Source organism: Diplotaxodon limnothrissa, linkage group LG14 (genome assembly GCF_057381915.1).
Source record: "Diplotaxodon limnothrissa isolate DT_005_m linkage group LG14, D_limnothrissa_male_GT1.1, whole genome shotgun sequence".
NCBI classification, from domain to species: domain Eukaryota; kingdom Metazoa; phylum Chordata; class Actinopteri; order Cichliformes; family Cichlidae; genus Diplotaxodon; species Diplotaxodon limnothrissa.
The window spans coordinates 20,337,806-20,363,429 of record NC_140609.1 but is presented as its reverse complement, the minus strand read 5'-3'; the positions used below and the strand labels follow the sequence as shown (position 1 = coordinate 20,363,429).

The 25,624-nt window shown below is 39.9% G+C and overlaps 1 protein-coding gene across 2 annotated transcripts in view; it reads right to left on the bottom strand.

Annotated features, from left to right (window-relative positions):
- Nucleotides 1-731: 731 nt before the first annotated feature.
- Nucleotides 732-25,624, bottom strand: part of fam168a (family with sequence similarity 168 member A) — a 48,035-nt gene continuing 23,142 nt past the window's right edge. Inside the window, exons 2-8 of one of the 2 annotated variants that reach the window (XM_085370798.1) lie at nt 19,412-19,519; nt 18,685-18,776; nt 14,839-14,916; nt 8,410-8,555; nt 7,450-7,636; nt 6,758-6,884; nt 732-6,517 (exon numbers count right to left, since the gene is read on the bottom strand). In XM_085370798.1, coding sequence (XP_085226924.1) covers nt 6,772-6,884; nt 7,450-7,636; nt 8,410-8,555; nt 14,839-14,916; nt 18,685-18,776; nt 19,412-19,473 — 678 coding nt within the window. In that variant the 5' untranslated portion in view covers nt 19,474-19,519 and the 3' untranslated portion in view covers nt 732-6,517; nt 6,758-6,771. The remainder of the gene's footprint in view (nt 6,518-6,757; nt 6,885-7,449; nt 7,637-8,409; nt 8,556-14,838; nt 14,917-18,684; nt 18,777-19,411; nt 19,520-25,624) is intronic. The other variant, XM_085370799.1, reaches the window with a different exon arrangement.

Here is a 25,624-nt window from a genome sequence, read left to right as displayed (position 1 = left end):
ATACGGCAATGCCACGATGATCCATTTGGCAAAGTAAATCCATTGGGTATCCTTGTTGGTCTTCAGACAACAATTCTGATGGCTAAAGAACCAAATGGGACAGGCGGCAAAGAAAAAAAAAAAAAAAAAACATTGTTGGGAAATGACGTTAAAACTCTTCCCAGACTAACACACAGCAACAATTGCTTCCATTGCTGCCATCTTTCCTGCTTGGCACTGTTGTGACACACCTAAATGCTTCAGGCCAGCAAACTGCCAAAACTTCTGCGTTTATAGTTGTGCTCATATTTGATGAGTGGACTTGATTAGAAGCATGTGGCAGTTAATTACCCTCCTAATTACTATAGAATCAGTAAGGGCGTACGTAGTTTTATGGCTTTCATCTGAGGTTGTACTTACGTAATGTTAAGACCTGCTAAAGTTATGATGAATAAAACACTAGAATTAGGTGAGGGTTTATGACTTGATTTCTCTCTTTGTGCATATTTTGATGAATCTCAAAAAACAGTGTTTTATAAAATATACCCAACAATAAAAAAAATTATATCATGACAACACAACCAGGAAAAAAAAGGCCACACACACACAATAAGTCTTCCTTTTATAGGAAAATTTTAATAGTTATTCAATGTTCTACATTTTACAGTAAATATACAATTACAAACTTGGCTTAGTTATAGTACTAAGATCACTAACTGATCTTTTAAAAAAACAAAACAAAACAAAACCCTCAACAACAAAAAAAAAAAAAAACAATAATAAAAAAAAAAGAAAAAAAAAGAGGAAATTTAAAAAAGAAAAAAAAAAGAAAACAGATTTACACTTCATATCACAAGCCTGACGCAGGTCCTTCACTCTGGACCAAATAGCTAACATACAATTCACTTCTCTCAACGCTGAACAGACGTTGGGCTTCAGTTTCAAACACAACCTTACGGTAACAGATATACCATAGCATGTGCAAACTGGGTACCAAACTAAAACTTCCAAAGATGGGGTTGTTCATCGTACTTGATCCAGAGGGATGCAAGCAGTTTTTTTTTTCTTCTTCTTTTGTTTTTTTGTTGTTTTTTTTGGAAGACAAGGAATTTCCACTTTTTGCATCACATTTAGTGTCAAATCAAACTAAGAGATATCTCTGACAAGTTGAAATTAAAAAGCTGCGGCAGAACATTGAAGACATTTAAGAGCCTACTATTCACTTTGATAGTAGTGTTTTAGTTTATACTTGTGAAAAACTAAGACTTTGCAACTGCAAGGCAAAAACAAAAAACAACAAAAAAAAAAAAAAAAGAGAGAGAAGGGGAGGGGAAATGGAAGAGAGGATAGGTGTTATGAAATGCTTCTAGTCACATTTTCACTGTCAAGATAAAAAAAAGAAAGAAAATAAAAGCAAAAAAGGTTTGGAAATCTACAGGTTGACGGATGACGCGGTGAAGCAGAGTCACGGTTAAGACAAGTTTGCACACCCGCCCCCCTCACGCTGCAAAGTGTGCAACTGCCCATTTTCACTTAAGTGCAAATTGAAATAAATGAAACAAGGAATGGAGTGAAATGAGGAAGCAGTTTCATCACTCTGGAAAAAAACTAAACAAAACTGAAACTGTTCCCAGCCTCTTCACTGGGTCTCCACATTAAAACAAAATAATTTGTTTTTGAACTTTGTTCCACAATCAAAAAAAAAGGTCAAAAATACAGGTCTGTATTTTTAGTGATGTTCTGGTTGTCCAGACATCTAAAACTATCTCCCAATAAACCTACAGCAATTTGAGAAAGTGTTCAAAGGTGACATTTAATTGTGAGTTTTACATGCAAATGATTAAAAAGGCTCAAAGCCATCAGACACAGATGCCACATTAGACTTTGTCACCAGCGACATCTAGTGTTTAAAAAGGCGTCGATGTAACAACCATCGCTTCTGCAGTTCAGACGGGGAGGTGAGGGATGCAAACTTTAGGCAGGTTGGCACAGAAAGGTATGAGAGTTAAAAAAAAAAAAAAAAAACAAGTGCTAAGAGTGAAGACGGGAGGAAACAATATATGATCCGACATCATTTTGCATCCCTGAATGTGATGAAACCAGATGTGTAATGGAATGCCGAGTGGGCACAAAGTGAAAACGGGGGTAAACCCAGAGAGGAGAGGAGCAAAAGTTAAGAGTCAGGCAGACAATATGCATCAACAGCGTGAGAAACAGGACAGCAATATGGGAAAAAAACCCAAAACTAAACAGATTCACATGAAGCCAGACGCAACGAGGACTCAGAATTCACCACTTAGGAGAACAAAGTAATATTTATCGAACAACAACTGGTGAAATATGGCACAGAACAAAGGGCACAGAGGCTGAGGGTTTTCAAGACATCATTCAATACAATTCTTTGAACCCACAAAACAGAAACGGACAGAAAAAAAGGAAAACTGATTCTAAAGGCATCCATTTCAGTTCTGTCACCGATCCTCTTTTTTAGCTTTTTTTTGTAACATATCGTAACGTCTGTAATTTCAATGGGAATCTGGTGATAAGAAATCCCACAGTTTTATGTAAAGACCTTGTGTGAACTCCACTCCCTCCTATAGAAACGGATATGAAGCGGACAGATGCAGAAGAGGTAAAACAAAAACAAAAAATAATATATATATATATATATTAAAAGCACAAACAGTAGCTGCCACACTGATGCAACCATGCTTAGCTAGAAATACATTACTGTACCACTTGCTGTATAAATATACTGCATGTTTTTTAAACTTAGAAATCCAATGCTATAGTGAAATACACCTGAATATTATGCATACCCATTATGCTCAATTGACCATAGGGAAAGAAGAAGAAGAAAGGAAACAAGATTTAACTGAGAAATACTGACAAAAAGTAGTGGTTGGTTAAATAAATCCTAATGGAGTAACATCACTGCTGTCGCAAGAAAATGTAGTTTGTGAACTTGTGAAGTTTCACCAGCTTTAAATTAAAATGTACAAGATCCTTAAGCGGCGTCATTTCCTCACTCTCATGCTAAAAACACCCACTTGATATCGGCTAAAATACAAGAGTCGCTTTAAAAACGGGGCCCAAACGTAGGCGCTTTTCTTCCGACAGCGGAATTATGCGATATTTTCTTGAGAATTAACATACTAGTGTACAAACATCTGGACTAAGAATACCTCAAACACTCGACCTTATTGTTTTATTTTTAATTAGGATATAAATTGCTTCTTCCTCCGTCTTGCACTACAAAGTCTAGGTACCTGTTACTTAGCATTAAATTATAGTAGTATAGTCAAGTTTCTTTTTTTTGTCTTATGTTGTGCAATATTTCCTCACAATGTTATTCAATACTTCAAAAAAATTTGATATGTCTACTTTTCTTAGCAGTAACTGTAATAATTATTGAAAGGCGGCTGCATACGGAGCCTTGAATCCATATTTAGAGATTACAACAATATGCATTTGTTTATTTAAACCCCCCCAAAAAAGAAAATCAATTCAAAATGCTGATAAAATAATTACTGTACGTTAAAGTTGGAGGCATTCCCCTCTTATTTTATTGCAATATCAAACCACTTCATCCACATACCCGTGCGCTAAATGCTTTTTTTAAAAGACCAATCTACCCTCACAGGAATGTGAAGTTCTCCTTTGAGCTTTTTTCTTCTTGTAAATCCTGAAAAAATGCCACAGGCCTCACCTAAAAGTAAATCCCACCACGATCACGACTACCCCACACTGACGAGGACCAATACACAAAGACTTAAAGTGCCACTATTACGTATCTGTGTTTAGATTTGCTTACATAGCCCAATGTTCTCACCGAATGGAGTCATTCTCTCCCTGAAAACACTGCCATGGAAATGCTTTGGCTGTAGCCTAGGCTCTTCTTGTGTTACATATCTATGTCACTATGTAACAGCCATAATCTTGGCCTAGAAACCAAGAAGTGAAAAAACAAACAAACACCCCACCTACTCGCCTATTATGACCTTTTTGTTGAGTTCTTGTACAAAATGATCAGTTTCTGCTGAATTACATTTGTCTCCACAACAATAATGAACCCTACATGTTTCATTTTAGCATGGCGCACAGGTATAAATATTTACTCGATCTGTATTGTATTTGACTGTAGACAAATTACCAATAAAGTTCTTCTTTCTAACATAAAAACACAAGAAGAAATGGGTGAAATAATTCCACAAAAACATCTAACAAGACTGTCATATTTTCAATTTCCTGACATTAAAGTTCAGAGATGAGAAAATCTGGCTGAAGCTAAAAGTTTGTTAGTATTTGATGGCTCTTAGAGGAGCATCCAGTTATGAATGTGACCAAGTTTGATTGTCAAACTCCTTTAAATCTGCATTCTATCTAAAGACCAGCAGATGGCGATAGCTGTGGCTGCAAAAACACTTGTGGTCCTAAAGAAGTTCACAGGCTCATCAACTCACTTTGAGTCACACTGAACAAAAAAGTCTGTTCTGTAAATCTTGGTGATTTTATTTATTTTTTTATTTTTTTAAAATGATGATTATTTGCTTGCCCATGGGCTAATGACTTGCCAATCAAAAACCAATAAAATACAGTTTCCCAGTCAGACCCACGACTCCTTGTAACATCCATTCTTTTGCAAAATGGGGCTTAAACAAACATGAGACGTCACAGTATCCATCCATCTTTTATACAGTCTGGGTACAGTGAAGATTTCAAGAGCCAGGAGCCAAAACCGAGTGTTTCGGAGAGAGAATGACAAAGTTGCTGAAGCACTGTGGGAACTAATGTGTGACTAAAAAAAACATGTTGTTGTTGTTGTTGTTTTTAATTTGTTTAACTTTAAAATCAATGAAGTGGAAAAAATAATTGTGAATACAAGCGTAACTGGGCACTTCAAGCTACATGACTAAAAAGCCGTGCTGCAACATGGACCTTATATGCTGAACAGATTATTAACAGACTGCGTCCAATCAGAAGGCTGTGATGTGCATAACATTTAGACGGATGGACTAGATTGAATTCTATTCATCTATCCAATGATATTTATCTGACAGGCCCATTATTTAATAAAAAAATTCAATAGTCTGGGCTCTCATCTGCAGGCCGTTTGGTTATTAGTCCTCGTCTGGAAAATGGAAGGAGGAGGACGAGATGATATATTCACAGTGAGAAAAATCAATGTGCATCACATACAGCACAAAAGAGCCGTCTGTTTGTGCACCTCCTTGCAGGCGAGTAACAAACTTAACTCTCTTGTGCCTTAAGATGACAGCTGTGAATATGTCATCTTGTCTACTGTTCTCATTCCTTCCGGCTCTCCTCCGACATCACCACCGATCCCTTTAAACTCCATCACTGCTGGCTGTGTCTCCCATGCACACCCCAGAAATCCATGTGTGCGTGTGTGTGCGTGCGTGTGTGTCCACCAGCTAAAACATAACTGGAGGTACTGTACAATAAGCGCCACTAAGTGACGGTGTTTCCCAAAACACAACAGGAGCCCCTGTGTGTGTGTGTGTGTGTGTGTGTGTGTGTGTGTGTGTGTGTGTGTCAGAAAGTGTGCACGACCGTCCAAGCTGTTGTCACTGTTAGTATAGCTGTATTTTTTTAAGGTTTTAAATGTACTTACCTACTCTAACCACAGAAAGAAAGCTGACATGACCCAAACCACCCAGGAACGTCCTCTATAGCTAGGATAAAATTTTGATAGTGTTACAACATACTAGCCTGCATAGTATGTAGCATGATGTTTGTACTAGGTACAATGCTAAAGCAGACAAAAAATGTGACGCGTAGCATTACAGGTGATGGCTGGTCAGTGCTCATAGCACTCCTATGGAGGTGTAACAACTGGGATGACAAACTACTGCTGGACACAGCTACACTGGAAGACGACCGAGATCAAACTGAAAAAGGATGAGGAAGAATTTGGGGGGAGAGACTGCAAAGTAAGGTAACTCATCTGAGTGTAGCAAAAAGAAGGAACATTAAAAATCAACAATCTGTAAAACTAAAATCCTAGTTGTGTTGAAACCCTGTGCTGATATCTAGTCATTAAAAAATTTGGCAGCATAAGTCAATAAGTCTTTGTGACCAATGGAGATGAAGAAGAATAAGTGCCCAATATTCTCCAGCCAGCTGAGTTGCAGCAGGCAGAAACACACACACACACACACACACGCACACATACACACACCAGCACAACACAGTAACAGGAGCGCTCGACACCCGTGATTGGTCAAGAGTCCTTCTGGAGTTCCAATGACAGACACAGCAAAGGAAAATGAGGAAATGAAATAAAATAACAATACAAAATAAGATAATGATTGGTTGGCAGATGAAAAGGAAAAAAGAAAAACAAAGAAAAAGCAGCTTTTGTAAAAATGTTAGAGAATGTCGCATAATAACAATGATAGTAAAGTGGCTGTTGCACTTTAGGTTTGTTCTTGCAGACAGATGCAGAGTTCCCGTGATTACTGACGGGAGCTCGCGGTAAGATTCGAGCAGTTGCATACGATGGTGGACTCCAGATCTGGTGGGAAAGAAAAGCAGAGGAACACATAGGTGATTGAGTTAAGACTGCCTCAGACCTCTGAGGGAAGAAGGGGAAAAAAATGGCGAGGCAGCGCAGTTTGTTAAAGTCGAGAGAGACGGGGATGAGATGAGGAAAGGAAAAGGTGGAGAGGAGGGGAAGAAAAGGAGGAACCACCAGATGGAGCACAGAAACATCTTAAAGAGGAGGATCTGAAACATCAGGAGGGGAGATACTTACATGATGGATGGGCTCTACCAGTGAGGCGGTACGTAGCTGTACCCAGGTGTCCCTTGGGGCCTGTAGGTTGGCACAGTAACTGGGTGTGCTCCAATTGGGGGGTGTTGTGGCGTTGTCAGCAGAGTCCCTACACAAAGAAAACACCACCAAGGATGCAAAATCAATTTGTACCTGAGCTGCATCTACCAATCATGCACTTCTTTTTGTTTTTTTGCAGCAAAAAGGCAATAAAATAAAGAATAAAATGTTTTTTTAAGTCCAGGGACTTAAGGTAGGACTAAAAAGGTAACAAAGGGTCTTTGCTAAAAACATTTAAAATACACCAACACGCATTGGCCTGCACCATCTTCACAGATACTATCAGGGCTATTGCACTTTCACCCATCACAGGTGGGCAACAAAATCACACATTTTCATTTTTCTTTACCTTCTCGGGGGGCAAAGATGAAGAAAACGATCCTTTAATTAATGCTACAGCTTTTTTTAAGCAAACAAATTCAAAAGCTTTCATCAGTGCCGTAATAATAAGATTACTACAAAAAAACACATCAGATGCCCTCCTGACACAGCTCCAAAGGGATTTGTGTCTCCTCCAGTAGAGCCATCACAAATTATGGTCGAGAGTGAAGAACAGTTATTATGTTGGTACCATATTAGGCCCACATGGAAAGAGTTCACAGTTGCTTTCATACCTGCGCTCATGGCCATGGTTGTCCCAGCTACCATCCCCATGGCAGCCATGCCGTTGTTGCGAGGAGCAGGTACAGGGACAGGGGCCGGGTAGAGGGCTGTGGAGGGGATGCTGTTAGGCTGCACCACGGTGGTGTGATGGATCACATGTGGCTGAGCGGCAAACACTGGCTGGGTGTAGTACGCTCCCTGTCAGGACAAAACATCGGAAAACCTTCAATGATTACAAAACATCTTAGCAGAAGAAACTTCAAGTGATTTTGCATTACAAGAACAAGCAAAACAGACTGAAACACAATACTTTGAAATGGACAGAAATTGAAGCCGTCTCTTCTTTCCACTGCACTTTTCAAAGCACCAAATTACAAAACAACAACATGATTGCCTTATTGTTGTTTTATTGTGTGCGACTGAATCTCAAAACCAAGTTCAATTCAATCGGTTTTCTAATTTAATAATAGCGAATGTTTATTTCCCCGCATTTTTGGATAACCAAGCGTGTTACTACCGGCTAAAGTGTGCCATAACAAAAAATCAGCCAACGTCAAATGTCTGTGTTTTCATTCATCCAGGTCACGGTTGTCTAAGGACATTAGAAAATAAAGAGAGGGTTCTTTAGCCCTCGCTGATGGTAGAGAGTGACATGTTCTGTATCCAAACAGTGTCCCTGTAGGCTGGAGAAATGCGCTTTTCACTCAACAGTCCAATTCTGCAGAACAGAAGCTACCTATGAACATGATAAGTGCTCTGAATTTAAACGAGGAGAATCAACAGCCATGTGACAGACCATTTACTGTCACAAACGCTTCGCCTAATTGTTTTTAATACAGAGTAAAACGACGCAGACTGAGCAGGCAGCACAAATGTATTTACTGGAGTGGCTGCGTTAAACGGTTATGGCAGCCGAGCAGCTGCAGCAACAAACCCCATCAACATTTTCCACTCACTCCAGACATCCTCACCTGTGTGTATAGGTTCTGCTGAGGGTAGGCACTGCGGATGGGGTACATAGCTGTCGGGTACGGGGTAGGGGTCGGAGTATAAGGAGGAGGGGCTCCATTTGACTGAGTGGGGGGCACTTTGTATGGAGTTCCTGCTGGAGTATATCCTATACAACGAAAGAAAAGAGAAATACAACATAAATTTACCAGCTCACCAAGAAGAGGTCTTCTTAAATCTAGGAGAGTTTCTTATTTACACGTCAATAACACATTAGAATAATGAGATTGAATTCTCCACACTGTCTTTAGTCAGTTGAGCTCTCACACTGGGTTTTTATGAGTAACTCTATACCTTAAACATTTCATTGTTGTGTGTGTTTCTATGTTTAGGGGGAGCAGCAGCAACCAAAGAGAGTACAGACTCACCCTTTTAGCACTCATCCTCACATCTCATTATTTGCATTTCCTATAAAATCCACCAGATGGGGACGACTGCCATCTTTTGATGGGATTTGAATATCGAAACAATAAAGCTGACAGTTTATGTATATTTATCCAGTTTAAGCACGAGCTTTGAAGATAGGGGCTTTGCACTGTGTATTGAAAAAGCCATCTACTGACTGTATGTGAGGTATTTTCAGGTTTTTTTTCACAGATTATATTCTGCAGTATACGCTGAAACCAACAACCACAGCAGAGCTGCAACATCATTTCACATAGTATCCCCCCTGTAGCTGACGCTACGTCACTGGATGAAAAGCATGACGTTGGGGACAGTAAAGGAATCTGGCTCAGACCGCTGCATTCATGTCCGCTCTGATCTCTGGGGGTGTAGTACCTCTGAGCCGCCACCTGGAGGAGCCTGAAGGTCAAACATGCTACTAGCTAGTTGCTGCTGCTGTGGAGCTTATGAAAGCACTTTTCTCACACAAGGACAAGGGAACAAAGAGATGCTGGCGCTGCTCTGTGGCTAAAAGTCTGTGTGTGTGTGTGTGTGTGTGTGTGTGTGTGTGTGTGTGTGTGTGTACACACATGCTCTCACATTCATTCTTTGCACTAACATGCATGCAGGGCATTAAAGGACAATGGTGCGTGACAATCACACAAAAGCCCTGCTGATAGAAAACACTTTGTCTCCTCAGCGGTCTTGAGAAATAATGACCAAGACACGTTTTCTAATCAGACGGAGGCTGGCTTGTCTGGCCGATTCATTGTTGTCACTGATACAAAATCTAAACATTTTAATTTCCCCATAAATTAACCACTGTGGAGTAAAGGGTAAGATATCTGCAGTCAAGCACACACACACACACACACACACACACACACACACACACACACACACACAAAAAAAACAAAAACAAAAAAAAAACAAAAAAAAAAACCCCAAACCAAAACAACCCTGATAATGAGTCTCGGGTTTCGGCTGGAACAAAGCTGACAGAGCTTTGCCAAAGCATACCTGATATTGGTTAGACTTCCAAAAGACGGAAAACAAACTCAGGGAGGGAACAAGGGGAGGAAGCTTCAAAAGCGGCACAGATGAAAAGTACAACCCCCACCCTCTCTGCTCGAGTACCACACTCAATATTTAAGACAATAGAAAACAATTTCAGTCGCTATCTTCGCTCCCTGCTGAGGAAATTAAATTTAATCCATACGTCCAGTAGCATTTTTTTTCTGAAAGGTACTTTAATCAAAATTTAAAGCAATTAATAGATTCTTGCATGATTATATATCACATCTTTACTGCTGTTATAAAAACACATCATTATCTCTGAATTCAGTAACAATGCATGTGTTCAAAGACTCCATTAAATAAAAACATCTTGCTGACACTACAAATCATTTATTTATTTTTCCCTGAGCTCATTATCAGTCCCATTCATTTCACCATTCCTACTCTTTTGGTTATTTTTTTTTTTTAAATCTTTTTATTTAATTGCTCAACGTTGAACAATCCTTGTTGACTTCCTTCCTCGCCTACCCCCAATCAGATCAAATTGCATTACTGTATAATTACCTTTATTACCACAAATCTGCACAAGATTGAAAAATTGATATCCCGAATGAGCAGAACGATGAATTTAATGCTTTCAAACAATGTAATAAATGTTTTTTTTCTTACACTTGGACTACAAGAAAGCCTGCAATCACCAAACCTAAACCATCTATACATGCATATCAGGAAAGCACAACTGTAGTCCCATCTGCTGAGGGGACCACACAATGAACCCCAACAGAGCACGCATTTGCTGCTATATGGGCACTAGCAGCTGCTACTGGCTAGCTTCCCACTCCTTCGCCATTAATGCCCCTTTAGGCTGAGATCATCACTTAATTCATATTGCCTTTAAACGACTCGAGTCTGTGTGCAGCTCTAAACAACATTGTAACTGCATGAGTGATGGTAATGCTCCGTCAATTTTTATGAGCATGGTTTGGTTCGTAACTTAATTGTAACCGCACGTGACTCTGATAACCATTAAATATGTAGGAAACTGTATTTGCTTTAGGTTAAACACGCATCATAAACGGACAAACTCATTGCATCTCTACGCAGCGCTGCAGTGCCGCAGTAGCAGTGATGGATCCTCTTTAAATTAAAATGTCATCAGTGTGTAATTTATTCAATACATTAAGTGTTAGACAACCTTAACCTTAACACTGACTAACGTTCATTTCACACCATCACATTACTCAGCTGCCAGACTGCGCGGTTACAGATTACTCATCAGGAAGATAAAAACATTTCTGAAAATTATTAAGATAAATTGGAGGCGCAGTTTGTTCAGGCTTTTCAAGGCATTTCACAAACACTCGGTTCTGAGTTTTTAATGATCATTTCTGCATCACGGCAGAATTCACAACGAGCAAACTAGGAACAGTAATAGCACTGGACTCAAATTCACCAATGCAGGGATGAAAAAGCACGTATGCTAGGAAAAGAAGGCTTGTGAATTTATGTACCCATTTAACTCCACCTCAGTGTGAGGTTCTCTCCTGTAATCTTGCTGTCATTTTAAGTCATGTTAGTTTCTCTCCTTTGTGCTGCTTCACTCTGCGTGTGGGCGTAACCACTCCTAACCAGCTTGGTCTCGTGGTAAAACGAGAGAAAAGACTTTTTTTAAATTTTATTTTATTCACACGGACATGAATTGTCACATTTTTTGCCATTAAAGTCAGCATTCCTCTTAAATTCTTGTATTTCAGTTGGAATTATGCTTTGAGCAGCCTGTAGCTCGTATGCTGTCGTGAGGCTTTCAGCGAGGACGCATCACCCTGACAACCAACAAGTCTTTAAAAAAAGAAAAAGAAAAAAGGGGCAGCGGTTGTAGTTTGACCCAAACAATGATTGAAGTGCTTTTACTGGCTAAACTTAACAGAGCAGTTTTATTAAGGAAGTTAAAGCGCCTCTTGGCTGCTGTTGTGATGAACTGATTTTATATAAATAAAACTGAATTAAAAATAGCATGAGTGGCAAAAATGTAGTCATGTAGTTCTCTTAGAACAAAACAAAAAAATCTTCTACTTTGTTTACATGTAGATATGAGGAAACTGTGGTCAGGAACAAAAAAAAATTGAAATGTCACAAGCTTTTAATAAACTGGTGTGAGACTGTCGTGTTGACTTAATGCACACACAGTCATGTAGACATTCAGAGTCTCAGTAAACATGCCCTTCAGTAGTTCATCGGGCAACTTAGAATACCTTTTTTTTTTTTACTAAACTACTAAAACTACATATATGTTCTCCATATTTTGTATTTTACTTTACTTTCCCAAGTTGATAAAATCATTAGTGTTTTTAAACAATCACAACCATGTGGATGTGATGTGGCCGCCTTGTATTTTGAGCCTGGTCGATGTTACTGTTACTTACTCGGGAGCCAAATGAAGCATGACAGAAATTATTTGTAAAAGCATTTGTCTATTTTCCATTCTGCGTTGCTTTGCCTTAATATAAATCGTTTCTCATGTTTTAACTATTCTAATCTTGTATTCAATTCAATTCATTTTCATTTATATAGCACCAAATCACAATAACAGTCGCCTTGAGGTACTTTATATTATGAGGTGAGACCCTAGAATAATACAGAGTAAAAACCAACAAACTTCTCACTAACTGCTCGCTCATAGGGGGGAAGGAAAAAAAACCCTTTTAACATGAAGAAACCTCTGGCAGAACCAGGCAAATAAATCAACCCAGCAAAGGCAGGCAGAAGAAAAGTCTAGTAGCTTAATACTTGTAGCTGCATGATAATGATTTGTCTGAATTCATCAGTGTGTGTCTTGCATCGTGCACACAAACTTCAATGGTTCCTTGGCTTTCAGAGGGGGCAACAAAGAGGAGGTGAGGAAGATCCAGGTGTTACTAAAGGACAAGATCAGAGAGGCTAAGGACAATTACAGGAGGAAGCTGGAGTGGAAACTCCAGCAGAACAGCATGAGAGAGGTGTGGAGGGGCATGAAGACCATCACTGGATTCAGGCCAACCAACAGCAGGGGAACTGAGGGAGGTGAGAATAGAGCCAATGAGTTGAATCTGTTTTTCAATAGATTCGACACCACAGTGTCTGCTCCTACCCCCACAACCTCACCTGTAGTCAGCCTGGAATCCAGAGCCACACCACTGTGCCAGCCTCTCTCTTCACATGTTGCCTCCTGTGAGATTCCTGACACCCCTCCCCCACCCATCACCTTCACTCAATACCAGGTTGAGATGCAAATGAGGAGACTTCACTCAGGCAAGTCTGCTGGACCAGACGGAGTGAGTCCCCTTGTCCTCAAGACCTGTGCCCCCCAGCTGTGTGGAGTCTTTCATAAACTGTTTATGCTGAGTCTGAGTCTGCAGAGGGTCCCGGTGATGTAGAAGACATCATGCCTCGGCCCTGTACCAAAGACGCCACGTCCCAGTGGCCCCCAGGATTACAGGCCCGTGGCACTGACCTCCCACATCATGAAGACCCTGGAAAGGCTCATCCTGGACCAGCTGCGACCCATAGTAAGACCACACCTGGATCCCCTTCAGTTCGCTTATCAGCCTCGTCTCGGAACAGAGGACGCCATCATCTACCTGCTCAATCGTGTCTACACCCATCTGGACCAGCCGGCGAGCACTGTGAGGGTCATGTTTTTTGACTTTTCCAGTGCTTTCAACACCATCAGGCCGACCCTCCTGGGTGATAAGTTAGCAGCGATGCAGGTGGATGCTTCTCTGGTGTCCTGAATTGTTGATTACCTGACAGGAAGACAACAATATGTACGTCTCCCACAGTGTGTGTCTGACAAGGTGATCAGCAACACAGGGGCACCACAGGGGACTGTCCTCTCCCCCTTCCTCTTCACCCTCTACACCACAGACTTCAGCCACTGCACAGAGACCTGCCATCTTCAGAAGTTCTCTGATGACTCTGCGGTGGTTGGATGCATCAGCAGGGATGATGAGACAGAGTACCGGGCTGTGGTCGACTCCTTTGTCACGTGGTGTGAGCAGAATCATCTGCAGCTCAACGTGGCAAAGACCAAGGAACTGATCGTGGACTTCAGGAAGACCAGGAAACACTTGACCCCTGTTTCAATTCAGGGGGTCAGTGTTGACATTGTGGAGGACTATAAATACCTTGGAGTACACATTGACAATAAACTGGACTGGGCTAAAAACACCACAGCACTTTACAGGAAGGGCCAGAGTCGTCTCTATTTTTTGAGGCGACTGAGGTCCTTCAACATCTGCCAGAAAATGCTGAGGATTTTCTATGAGTCTGTGGTGGCCAGTGCGATCCTCTATGCTGTTGCATGCTGGGGGAGCAGGCTGAGGGTCGCAGATGCCAACAGACTTAATAAACTAATCCGTAAGGCCAGCAATGTTGTGGGGATGGAGCTGGACTCCCTCAAGGTGGTGTCGGAGAGGCGGATGCTGTCCAAGATAAAGACAATGTTGGATAACACCTCCCACCCACTCCATGACATGCTGGTCAGTCACAGGAGCACGTTCAGTGAGAGACTGAGATTACCGAAAAGCACCACTGAACGACACAGGAAATCATTCCTGCCTGTGGCCATCTCCCTGTACAACGCATCCACTTAACACACTGTTTGCTGCTACAACTACACATGTTTCTTTTCCAACTATTTATTTATGAGTGACTTATGTATGTATGTATGTATGTATATATATATATGTATATATTGTACTATTTTTAGTTAGTGTATTGTCTGTCTTGTCTTAATGTTGGTTTAAAATGGAGCACTGTAACAAAAAATAATTTCCCCCAGGGATCAATAAAGTATTCTGATTCTGATTAGTGCAATTATCCTTTATTCTTCTTAGAAAAAGAGAAAGAGCCCCTAATTAACTCTGAAAATTACTCTAAACTGACAATTTCTCCCAAGATATTACCTTGTTAAATATGAGCTCTCTGTGTATGGGGAGGAGGGTAGAGCTTACCTGGTGGATACCCAGGACTGCCTGTTTGGTACAGGTTGGTGTAGGTAGGAGCTGTAGCAGGATACCCCCCTGGATAGCCTGCAAGACGCCACAGGCGAGACAGAAAATATTAGAAACCTTAACATCAAGCAGAGGGGACGCACAACTGAAGTCCCCCTCCTTTCCCCAACCCGCTCACTTATTCACACAGACACACAGGTAGGGGAGTATTTGGTTTGAAGCAGGATGTGCACAGATGGCGCTCATTAAAAAAAATGTCTGCACCAATAACACAGTTGGCTGAATGCGTCTTACATACACCAATTTGGCAGACGGGACACACCTGCCAATATGGTGTGGGAGGAGAGACAAATTCAGAAACATTAGCAATGCCTGCAGACACGTGCGAGGGATGCACGCACGCATGCACCACGCATCCTCCCGTGCGTCATAAATTACGTGTCGAGCGAACAAAAAGTCAATCTGACCTGCGAAAAAGCTTCTCCTTATAAAAAGGTGCAGGTTCGACAGGGCGAGACAAAGACGATGGAAGTAAAAGGGGGGGAAAAAGCAGCACAGAGTGAAGAGAGGGAGTGTAAGCGAGCTAAGTGCTGTTCTCTCCTCACTCTTTGCTATTATTGGCAGACAGTCTCGCAGATCTGTTCTGTAGCCGTGAGCCTCCGCTATATCGAGCTTTGGCTGCTGTAGGTTGAGATACGGTCGGATGTAACAGTTCCAATAAACGCAGTTATAAGACGGTCGAGATGTTAATCACGATCACACAACATCCCGTGTTTATTTCGTTCATGCTAATGCAAAGAATACTTTTTAATTTAACAACACAGCAGACACACGCATGCATAAAATTAAAGCATAGCATAATGAGCACTCAAAAATTTACAGATTGGTTCCGGAAAAATCAGAAAATAGTAAGTCATCAATCTTCATTGTTTTTATTTCAGATTTGGAGGATGTGTTTCTGGTCAGGAAAAAAACAAAACCAAACAGAAATCATGAAGATTTAAAATAAACTTTTTTTTTAAAATTTCTCACCTTTTTTGAAGGAAAAAAAAAAGTGGCAAAATCTGCATTTACACTACAATTCAGTGTTATATTAAAGAAACAGCTTCTTGCCAGTTCATCATAAGCACCAATTAAAGAGTCCTGAATCAGATGACACATTAACACAACAGATGTTGCTACACTCCAGTTAAACATGCATGCTACGATCCAACTTTAACACCACAAGTTGGATTTTCCCCTTTAACTGAATCCATCTTAAAAATATATATAGATCAGTAGCTTTCACTTCAGTATACTATAACTTTATAACCAGAGGTGGGACCAAGTCATTGTTTTGCAAGTCTCAAGTAAGTCTCAAGTCTTTATCCTCAAGTCTCAAGTCAAGTCTCAAGTAATGTCAGGCAAGTCAGAGTCGAGTCTCAAGTAATGTCAGGCAAGTCAGAGTCGAGTCTCAAGTCACTGGTGTAAAAGTCCGAGTCAAGTCACAAGTCTGAAACTTTGAATTTCAAGTCCTTTCGAGTCTTTAAAAAAAAAAACGAAAAAAAGCATGTTGCAGTTATGCTAAATGTAAATATTAGACCATGTAATTTTTAAATCTGTGTTTTTCTCAACACATGACAAAATAGTGAACTTAGAAAATATACACAAATTGTGAAATTGCACCTCTTTAAAATGCAGCTCAATTAAACCTAGCTCCAAGAATAATTTTCACCGACAGTTCTGAGATAAGCTGCATGTTATTCTTGGATGCGGTTGTAGGACCGGCTTTAAAATCGCATGACAAAAATATCATACATAAGTAAATGATATTTTTTTTAAAATATCATTTAAAAAAAAAAAACTGCATCACCAACGTAGCCTGGAAAACATTTGCTAGTTAGATGAAGTCAGCTATCTCATCGTAGCATATTTATATGCACATTTATAATTATACGGTTCTTGGAGTGAGTGCATACACTCATGAAGTTTAGTAACTTCCGGTCACTGCAACAAGCCCAGGTACAGTTTACCGACGGATGGGTGCAGGACCTTGAAATGCACCGTGTAGAACGAAAGACCATCGTACGTATCATAAGTTTACCAGTCTCACAAATCGTCGTCATAAATACACATTCGTTAACAGTTTATTAATAGGACCTTTGAGCTCAATGGTAATTAATTAGTAGTGGAAATAATTTCTGGTAGCATCGCAGAAATGTAGCAGTGACAATAATATTGTATGCTGTAATCGTACTGGACAGTGATACAAAACAACTGTTTTATCCTGTGAATAAAAGTATATGTTTTTGTTAATGTACCATAATAACAGAAGCGAAATGCAATATTGTGTCAGGACAATTCACTATTTATGCACAATAAATAAAGGAGCATAGCGCGACAATTTCTGTTCAGCGCCAGACTTGCTTGTAACCTATATCACCAATTATGTTAAGAAAAATGACGCATTAACTACAACAGCAGACTGACCTGTGTGGAAATGCTTGGAGCAGACTAACCTGTGAGCTGGAGTGTTCTGGGACGTTATATTTGATCTTTGAATGGCTGCAATCCAGGCCATCCGTCGCCTCTTTGTTACTTCGGAAACATGGCTCGAACAATTTCTCTTCAACGACGTAATCCGATAAAAACGATCTCTTTACCCGTCGGCTTCCCGTGGCTGTCATGCGACCGGCTATTGCAGTTAATAATACAACAGCTTCTTGACATTTTTGTGTTTCTTTTTATCGCTGTATAACTGATTTTAATTGAAAGCCTGCGTGCGCTAGTACCGCTTGCCACGAGTTCCCAGAATCCTTTGCGGTTCTACCCGTGAATGACGTCACATTTTCAATCTCTATATAATATGCATGTTAAATTTTATATTTGGGGTAAAATATCAAGTCTTTTCAAGTAAACCGGTTCAAGTCCAATTCAAGTCCCAAGTCACTGGTGTAAAAGTCCAAGTCAAGTCACAAGTCTTAGAACATTTTTTCAAGTCAAGTCTAAAGTCATAAAATTAATGACTCGAGTCTGACTCGAGTCCAAGTCATGTGACTCGAGTCCACACCTCTGTTTATAACTATTATAACCTTTGAGGCCCAAGATTAACAATGGCCTATATTTTTGTCTCTTTCCTTTTATCTCTTCTTGCAAACTCACTTCCTTGGGCACTTTATTAGGTGCACTTTGCTCCCTTTGCATTTGTAGCACAGATTCAACAACGAAACATTCAGGTTTTGACCCATATGGATATGACAGCATCACAAAGTTGCTGCAATTTTGTCAGCTGCACGTCCATGATGCAATCCTGTTACACCGCATCCCAAAAGATGCTCTACAAGACTGAGATTTGGTGGCTGTGGAGGCACTGTTCATGTCTTGTTGATGCCAAATGTCTATTCTCTGTAAACGTGAGAGATGGTTGTGTGGGGAAATCCCAGTAGATCAGCAGCTTCTGAAATACTCAGACTGCACAAACAACCACACCATGTTCAAAGTTACTTAAATCATCCATTGTGATGCTTTGTTTGAACTTCAACAGGTTATCCTAACAATGACATGTAGTCATTGTAAAAAAAAATAAATAAATAAAAAAAAAGCAGCTAAACAAGTTCTATTATAAAGTGCCCAGTAAGTGTATATACAAGAGAGAATATAATTCGATTTTTTACTGTACTGCATAATTGATTGCTGGAGTCACTGGTAGGGATGTTAATAGAAACAATGTTTTTTTGCACAAACTTGAATACAATGTCATATTAGCATTTCTGTCCTATCAGAACTCTGTTAGGCATATCTCAACTGGCTTAAACCTCGGTATTCAGTATTGAAGACGTCCACAGACGTACAGGTCTGCCATCTTACCTGTGAAGGCCATATTCTTGGGGTTTCCATATGGAGTTCCAGGCTGGACAGGGCTGTAGACTGGATTCATAGCTGAAGATAACCTGTTCTTACTAGGAGAGAGAAAGAAACAGAAAAAGTGGAAAACAGAAGAGAGAGAGTTAAGAAAAGACAAGGAGGGGAAAATGGAGGGGAAAAGAGACATAAGCCATGTAAACTGGAAAGAAAATTGTTACCATTATCAAGCACACTCACCACACGCATAATCCCAGAGTCAGATTCTTAAAGCGGCATCCAGCTGAAGGATTTTGCTGGCATGCAACAAAATCAAGCCCTGCGACTCCCCAACCTCAAAGCAGGCTCAATATAAGTATGGACTTAAAAACACAGACTGCTTGGATTTAAAAGAAAAATGCACAAGTTCTGACTCAAAGGCACAAGAATGCTTGGATCAATTGAAAAAGAACGCTTTGGTTCAATGCTGCTACCTGCCTTATTTTCCCACCACTGCACCAACAAGGCGCTACCTTCTGGGTTTTTCAGACACGGGGCCAGTAATCAATTCAGATTGGGGAAAATGGTCGGGCTGAAGGTGCCAGATAATGACCCATAAGGCATCCTTCTCCACACCGTAGAAGACTTCAAGTGCACGCTCTTCATTTCCACTTACCTGCTCATTGTGAATACAGGCCTACGAAATTTCGTGTGTGTGTGCGCATGTAAGTGTGTGTGCATGCGTGCCCCGTACCTCTTGTGCGTGTCTGGTTGATACATGAAACTGAATTTGTCTGTGGGATGCCCGCTCGCCATTCTTGCTGTATGCAAATGAGGAAGGAGTGGAAGTGGATATGCAAATCTGAAATTAAAACAGCGAGAGGTCATGATTACAATGAACACAAGGGAAAAAAATTAATTAAAAGAAAAACAGCAAAATAATAATAAAGAAAAAAGCAAGCACCAGTGCAACAGCAAATGGTTAGTGATAGCAGCAAGGGAGACAGTGATCAGGACCATGTCTGAGTGAGTGTTTGTGTTAACATTGTGTCTTTAATGTGCTCGATACAGCATGGATTAAAAAAAGGATGTGTGATAACTTCTCTCAGTTTTAAGGTGTGTGCAAGTGAAGCAGTTTCCAGAGGTGCTTGGAGATTATTAATATGGGTGTTAATAGAATAGAATAGCCCTTTATTGTCATTGTACATGTACAAAAAGAAATTGTGGAAATTTGCATAAACTTTACAATGCGTGTCCCAAAGGAGAGTGAAAAATGAATATGGACTTGCATGTACATGTGTGATGTCCTGTTCAGAACGACAAGTACAAGAAGCAAAGCTCAACATCAACACAGCCAATGGAAAAGCACAGCACATCCAGTGAAAGGTGCAAGTGGAAAAGCAACACAACGGTACTGGGGTGGGGGGGGGGGGGGGGGGGGGGGTGTACCAAGCTGAGTTTTGCACCGAGCCAAGAGTAAGCGTGATCCAGAATTATAAGAGAGCTGCACAAACACAGAGTGAAACGGCTGAGCAATAACTAAAGAGAGGAAAGGTGTGCGCGGGCTGTGTGTTATATGAGTTCATGTGTAGCTTGTGTTGATTTTAACCCCCCTTCTCTTTGAAATTTCGGACTTGGCATGTGATGGCAGGGATCAGAGTGGTGCATTGTGGTTTTGAGTGCGGGCCCATAAAACACTGTGTTGGATGTTACGTGGTGATCCCTCTAAACACGGCACATCCCTCACCCAGTCGCCGTATAAAAAACCTATCAAAATGTATTACGTGTGCGACTTCAGTTTGCACTGTTCCATCCTGAGCTTCTGCTTCATGGACAGTTAACAACTGACAAAACACAAACCCTTTACACGATTATTGCGTTGGTGTCATAAGAGCTGGGCATACGCTGTAACATGGTGATGCCAAACGGCACCAAGTGACACTTCAGATTAGCCAAGGAAGCATGCCGGTGCTTTGTAAAATAGCACTGACGTCAAAACACCCCAAAACGCAGACAAATAAATGCAAGCACAAAACACGTGGGTGAGGTTGCTTTTCAGTTGTTTTGTGTGCGAATCCCCTTTAAAAATACATGCTCATCCTCCCCCCCAAAAAAAATAACATGAACCTGTGTGTCTGTGGGTGTGCAAGACAACAAAAGTGGTGATATGCAAGCCGTGCTTCATTACTGAAACTCATGTCTCATAGCTAAAGAATGTGTCAGGGGAATTGATTAACCTACTGGCACCTTCCTTTTTCTCTTCACTGCACTTCGTTGTTTAATTTATCATTAGCCTTCTCTACCTCAGTTAATCAGTACCTCTGCATGCAAAACAACACTTTGATTGTAGCAGAATTACGTGTACAGAGATCCGTGCAAACCCGGTTACACTAAAGTACTGTGCAAAAACCTTGCACCACCCTCTTTTCTTTTGTAATTTGCTTCCAGGGAGCCAGATTTTGTTATAATTTTTTTAAAGTGATCTTGGTAATAGTTTTCCAGGCTTTCTGAAGAACTTTCAAACCTTTTCTTGGTACATTGGCTACTTTTTCACTCATTTTCGATCAGAGAAATTATTTGTTGTTGTTAAACTATTTAACGCGGACATATGAATCATTCAAGCTTAAAAAAGGCACGTAACTCGAGGGATGAAGCAATGCGTTTACACACAGACAACTTAGCAACAAATCACTTCTAAAATTCTATCTTGAGGCACTTTGTTACTAGCCTGCCAGTAAAACACTTCCTTTGTTCCCATTTCTTTGGTTGAACTTATGAAAAAAACAAAACAAAGATAACACAGCCCAAGACAGCATTTTTTCACCAACAACATGATTGCTAAAGAGCTATTAGAAAATACTGAGAAAAATGGAAAAATGGAAGGAGGAGCTAAAGAATTATCTACAGCCGATGAACAATATCTTAAAGTCATATACATGTATCCAGCATCGTATAAGACCTGATGCAGGACTTATATGATACAGGAGATGCATCGGGCAGCTGTCAAGCAGCCATTCTCTAGGAAGGGAATGCAGTGATGAATCAAAACCATAATCAGTGTCTACAGAGGAGGTCAGGAGACAGGTATTAACTCTCTACATCCATCTGTAAAAAAACGGTGAAAGCCATGTCGTGGTGTGGAGCTGCATTTCTTGTTAAAATTGATCCAATTATCAACACAGAAAAGTATCATCAGATTTTGACCCACAAGGAAAAAAAAGCTTAATTTTGCAGCATGGCAAAGATCCCAAACACACTGCCAACGCAGTGAAAACAAACCTGGATAGAAAAACACACAAGATAGAACATTGTCAGTCATGTATGGGCCTCTGGAGAGCCCGGACATCAACATTACTGAAGTAGTGTGTGATCATTTTACCTAACATTCTCCCATTTTGTATCCTGTTAAGATGCTAAAAATATATTAAAGTAATGCTACGAATTTCAATGTGTGAATCAACAGAAGTAAAAAGGAAACTGAAAAATTGTCACAAATTATAGTCCAAGATAAAAACGTGCATCAAGGTTAAATTAAGGACAATTCATATGATTGAACACAACAGATTGCTACCAAAGCACAAAGAAAAACGAATGTCTTTCCTCAAAAAAAATTCTTAATTAAAAGAAGAAACCACAAACAAGCCAGTTTTGTTCAAGTTCTCAATATTTGGGTTAACAGGCCTTTTAATGAAAAAAACTAAAATCAAATGAAAAGGTACAGCAGGCCATGTAAGAGTATTAATCAGTAATACTATATAAAGGTAAAAACCTTTTATATATTAACACATAGACAAACCATCCCTGAGGGGCCTGTCCTCAAAACACACACGTACACAATTACAGCTCTGAATGAATAGAGGAGTGAGAAACGGGTGTGTTCATCTGTTTCACTGCACCCATGTGAATGCAGAAAAAGGTGATGAAAAGTTAAAACGGGAGAACAAGAGCGGCTGGACAATGCATCATAATGAGGGTGTGCACAAGAAACAGAGGACTGCAGAAATGCATGTGGTGAGTAGGAGTGTCCAACCATGCCTCCATTTGTTTTCGGGGGGAGGTGATGAGGTCTCTACTCCTAAAAAGCCCCTTTCTAACCAGAAGACCTTCTGTTCGGCACTGCATTATGGTAGAAGACCATTAAACAGAGTGTGCTCGCTATACAGAGGGAGACTGAAAGAGAGACATTGCTTTTATTTCTAGAACAAGCTGTAAAAGGGCAGATACAAGTCTAAACATATCCATGCATTTATATACTTCAGAAAGGTCAAAAACACATCCTTACTTGCTTACAGACTAACAAAAAGTAAGTGCTGTAGGCAGGTTCGGGTTTAAGAACAGCAAATCATTATGGGAAATGCACTTAGATGTGATAAATATTGGAGTCAGACTAATAATGACAGCATTAATTCTTACCATCCTTGGCCAAAAGAAAATATTCTCACCATATGTTTACACCGTGTATTTATATGCGGTAAAAATGTATACCATATATTCTATTTCTGTGCCACGGTTGTTTTTTGCACCATGACACGTTTTGTGTACAAATTTGTCAGAAAGCATCAATCTGATTCAGAAGAATTCAAATTTTTCAATAAACATTCAGGGAGTCAAAACCGAGCTGATATTGCAGAGTACTACATATCAATGAAATGTCTTAACTTTTAGAAACTGGAGCCCAGTTATTACAATCAGATAGGATCAGATAGTAAGTATTTTTTGTTTTTTGAACAGAGGCTTTTTTGTTTGTTTGTTTTTGTAATTTATCTTTGATTTTAAATCAAACAATCAATACTGGATCACAGTGCAGATTTTCAGCTTCAACGTAAGTTAAGGCCAAAATCTTTAGGAATTACAAACATTTTTATGCACAGTCTCACATTTTTAGAAGCTCAAAATTAATTGAGAAAACATACTCTTAAAAAACAAACAAACAAAAAAACTGCTTTTAATCGGTGAATGAAAATAGTTTGCAGTAGGGCTGCTCGATTATGGCAAAAATGATAATCACGATTATTTTCACTGAAATTGAGATCTCGATTATTTGACGATATTTATTTAACCCTTTAAGACCTACTATAGAACCAAGTCCGCCAGAGCTTATATTATATTTTTACATGTTGTAGTGCCATTTGTGGGAGCATTTCAATTTGCTATGCAACTGTTATAGCCCATATTTTAATAATATGTATGCATTAAGTCCATAGTAACTACATTAATTGCAAAAAAGTGCAATAAACTACAAAAAAATTTGAAAATCATTTTTGTTTTTTTTATATATATATATTTCTACTTGGAGAAATTTAAGAGGCTTATCCTTCAAAACTTTAAATACAAAAAAGTTGCAAAAAATAGTTTACAACAACAGGAAATTTATTTTGAGTGTCTTCATAGTTTTATTTTGGAGATACACCAATTTTTATATACTGCAGGAAAAACGAAAAAACAATCCTATGATGCAAATTTGCAAAGAAAACAGCATGTGCATCAAAATAAAATATTTCCAGCAGTGCAATTCGAGTTCTAAGCATCCCAGAAACTATTCAGAAAAGTCAAACATGACCAGTATAGGTTTTTAAGGCCTACAAGTAAAAAAAACTACAATTTCCGTGAAAATGACGTCACTTCCGGTTTCGGGCAGGAAATGGCGGACATGTGACAGTTCGCGCTGACATCTGTTTCACTGTGGGAAGTGTAACGAACAGCTGATCAGATCGGCAAAGCGTGTTTCTGGAATATTATGTTTTTGTTCCTGCAAGCGCTTTTTATGCAATTTTTGCAAAGCTTTATGTGGAAGGAAACCGTGACCGAGGACAAGCTGATGGCATCAGATGTAAGTACAACTCCTCCGGTTTCATATGCAAAACAAATTATTGCGCTAGCTTCCACGGTTCCGGTTCTACAGGGATTTAAAAATAGTTACACAAAACGGAGCGTGCTGCTCTGACCGGCTTTAAAGGGTTAACAATGACTTTAAAAAAAATAATATAAAATAGTGTGCAACACCACTGAAGTTTTTTTAACCTCTCTTTTCAACCAACAGCAGTCACACTCTCCTCTCCAAATAACTTCTGCTTAGCTTTCCGAGCTTCCCTCGGGTCCTCTTAATCAGCGGTCTCCACCCTTTTTTGCGCCACGGACGGTTTATGCCCGACAATATTTTCACGGACCGGCCTTTAAGGTGTCGCAGATAAATGAAGGAGGGGCTAATAATCGGCTCCGTCATTTTTAATGATCGTTGAAAGCCCAGATCGTAATCGTGATTAAAATTCGATTAATTGAGCAGCCCTAGTTTGCAGTGATACCTACGTGAAGTATGAAAACCATGGACATCGTCGAGTGTTGTGATTCCCCCCCTTGAGATGCTCTCCTAGCCCAGTATGTTAACTGTAGTCATGAATGACTAACGGGTCACAACTGCTGTTTGAAAAGGACAAATCTGGATTCAAAGTGGCTTTTCTTTTTACTGCCTGCATTAAACTCCATGCTGATGCACTGCAGACTGTTTTCTTCTGTTTGCTGAGCCTAGAGCTGGGCGATATAAGATTTTTTCATATCACGATATGTTTTTTTCATTTCAGGCGATAACGATATCTATCACGATATAAGCCAAATAACTATATTTGTAAGATTTAAATATGCCGTTGCTCACAAGTAAAATGTGAAATAATCAGCAGTTGAGCTGGGCAATAGAACGATAACGATATGTATCGCGATATAACTTTTACTCGATAGAGAAATTAAGCTACCGCGATAGACCTCGCCGCTCTTGTCCTCAAAAAAAAAAAAAAAAAAAAAAAGGTCAGCCAATCCAAATTAAGTAGCGCAGAGCCAAACCAATCACAGCCGCAGCGTCACGTCGCGTGACTTGTTAATTCTACTCTCTGCAGTGTTTAAATGCTTACATATACACACAGTTACTGTCCGTCCACACAAACGACTCGGTTCTGCTTCTATGCCCCAGCTTTGT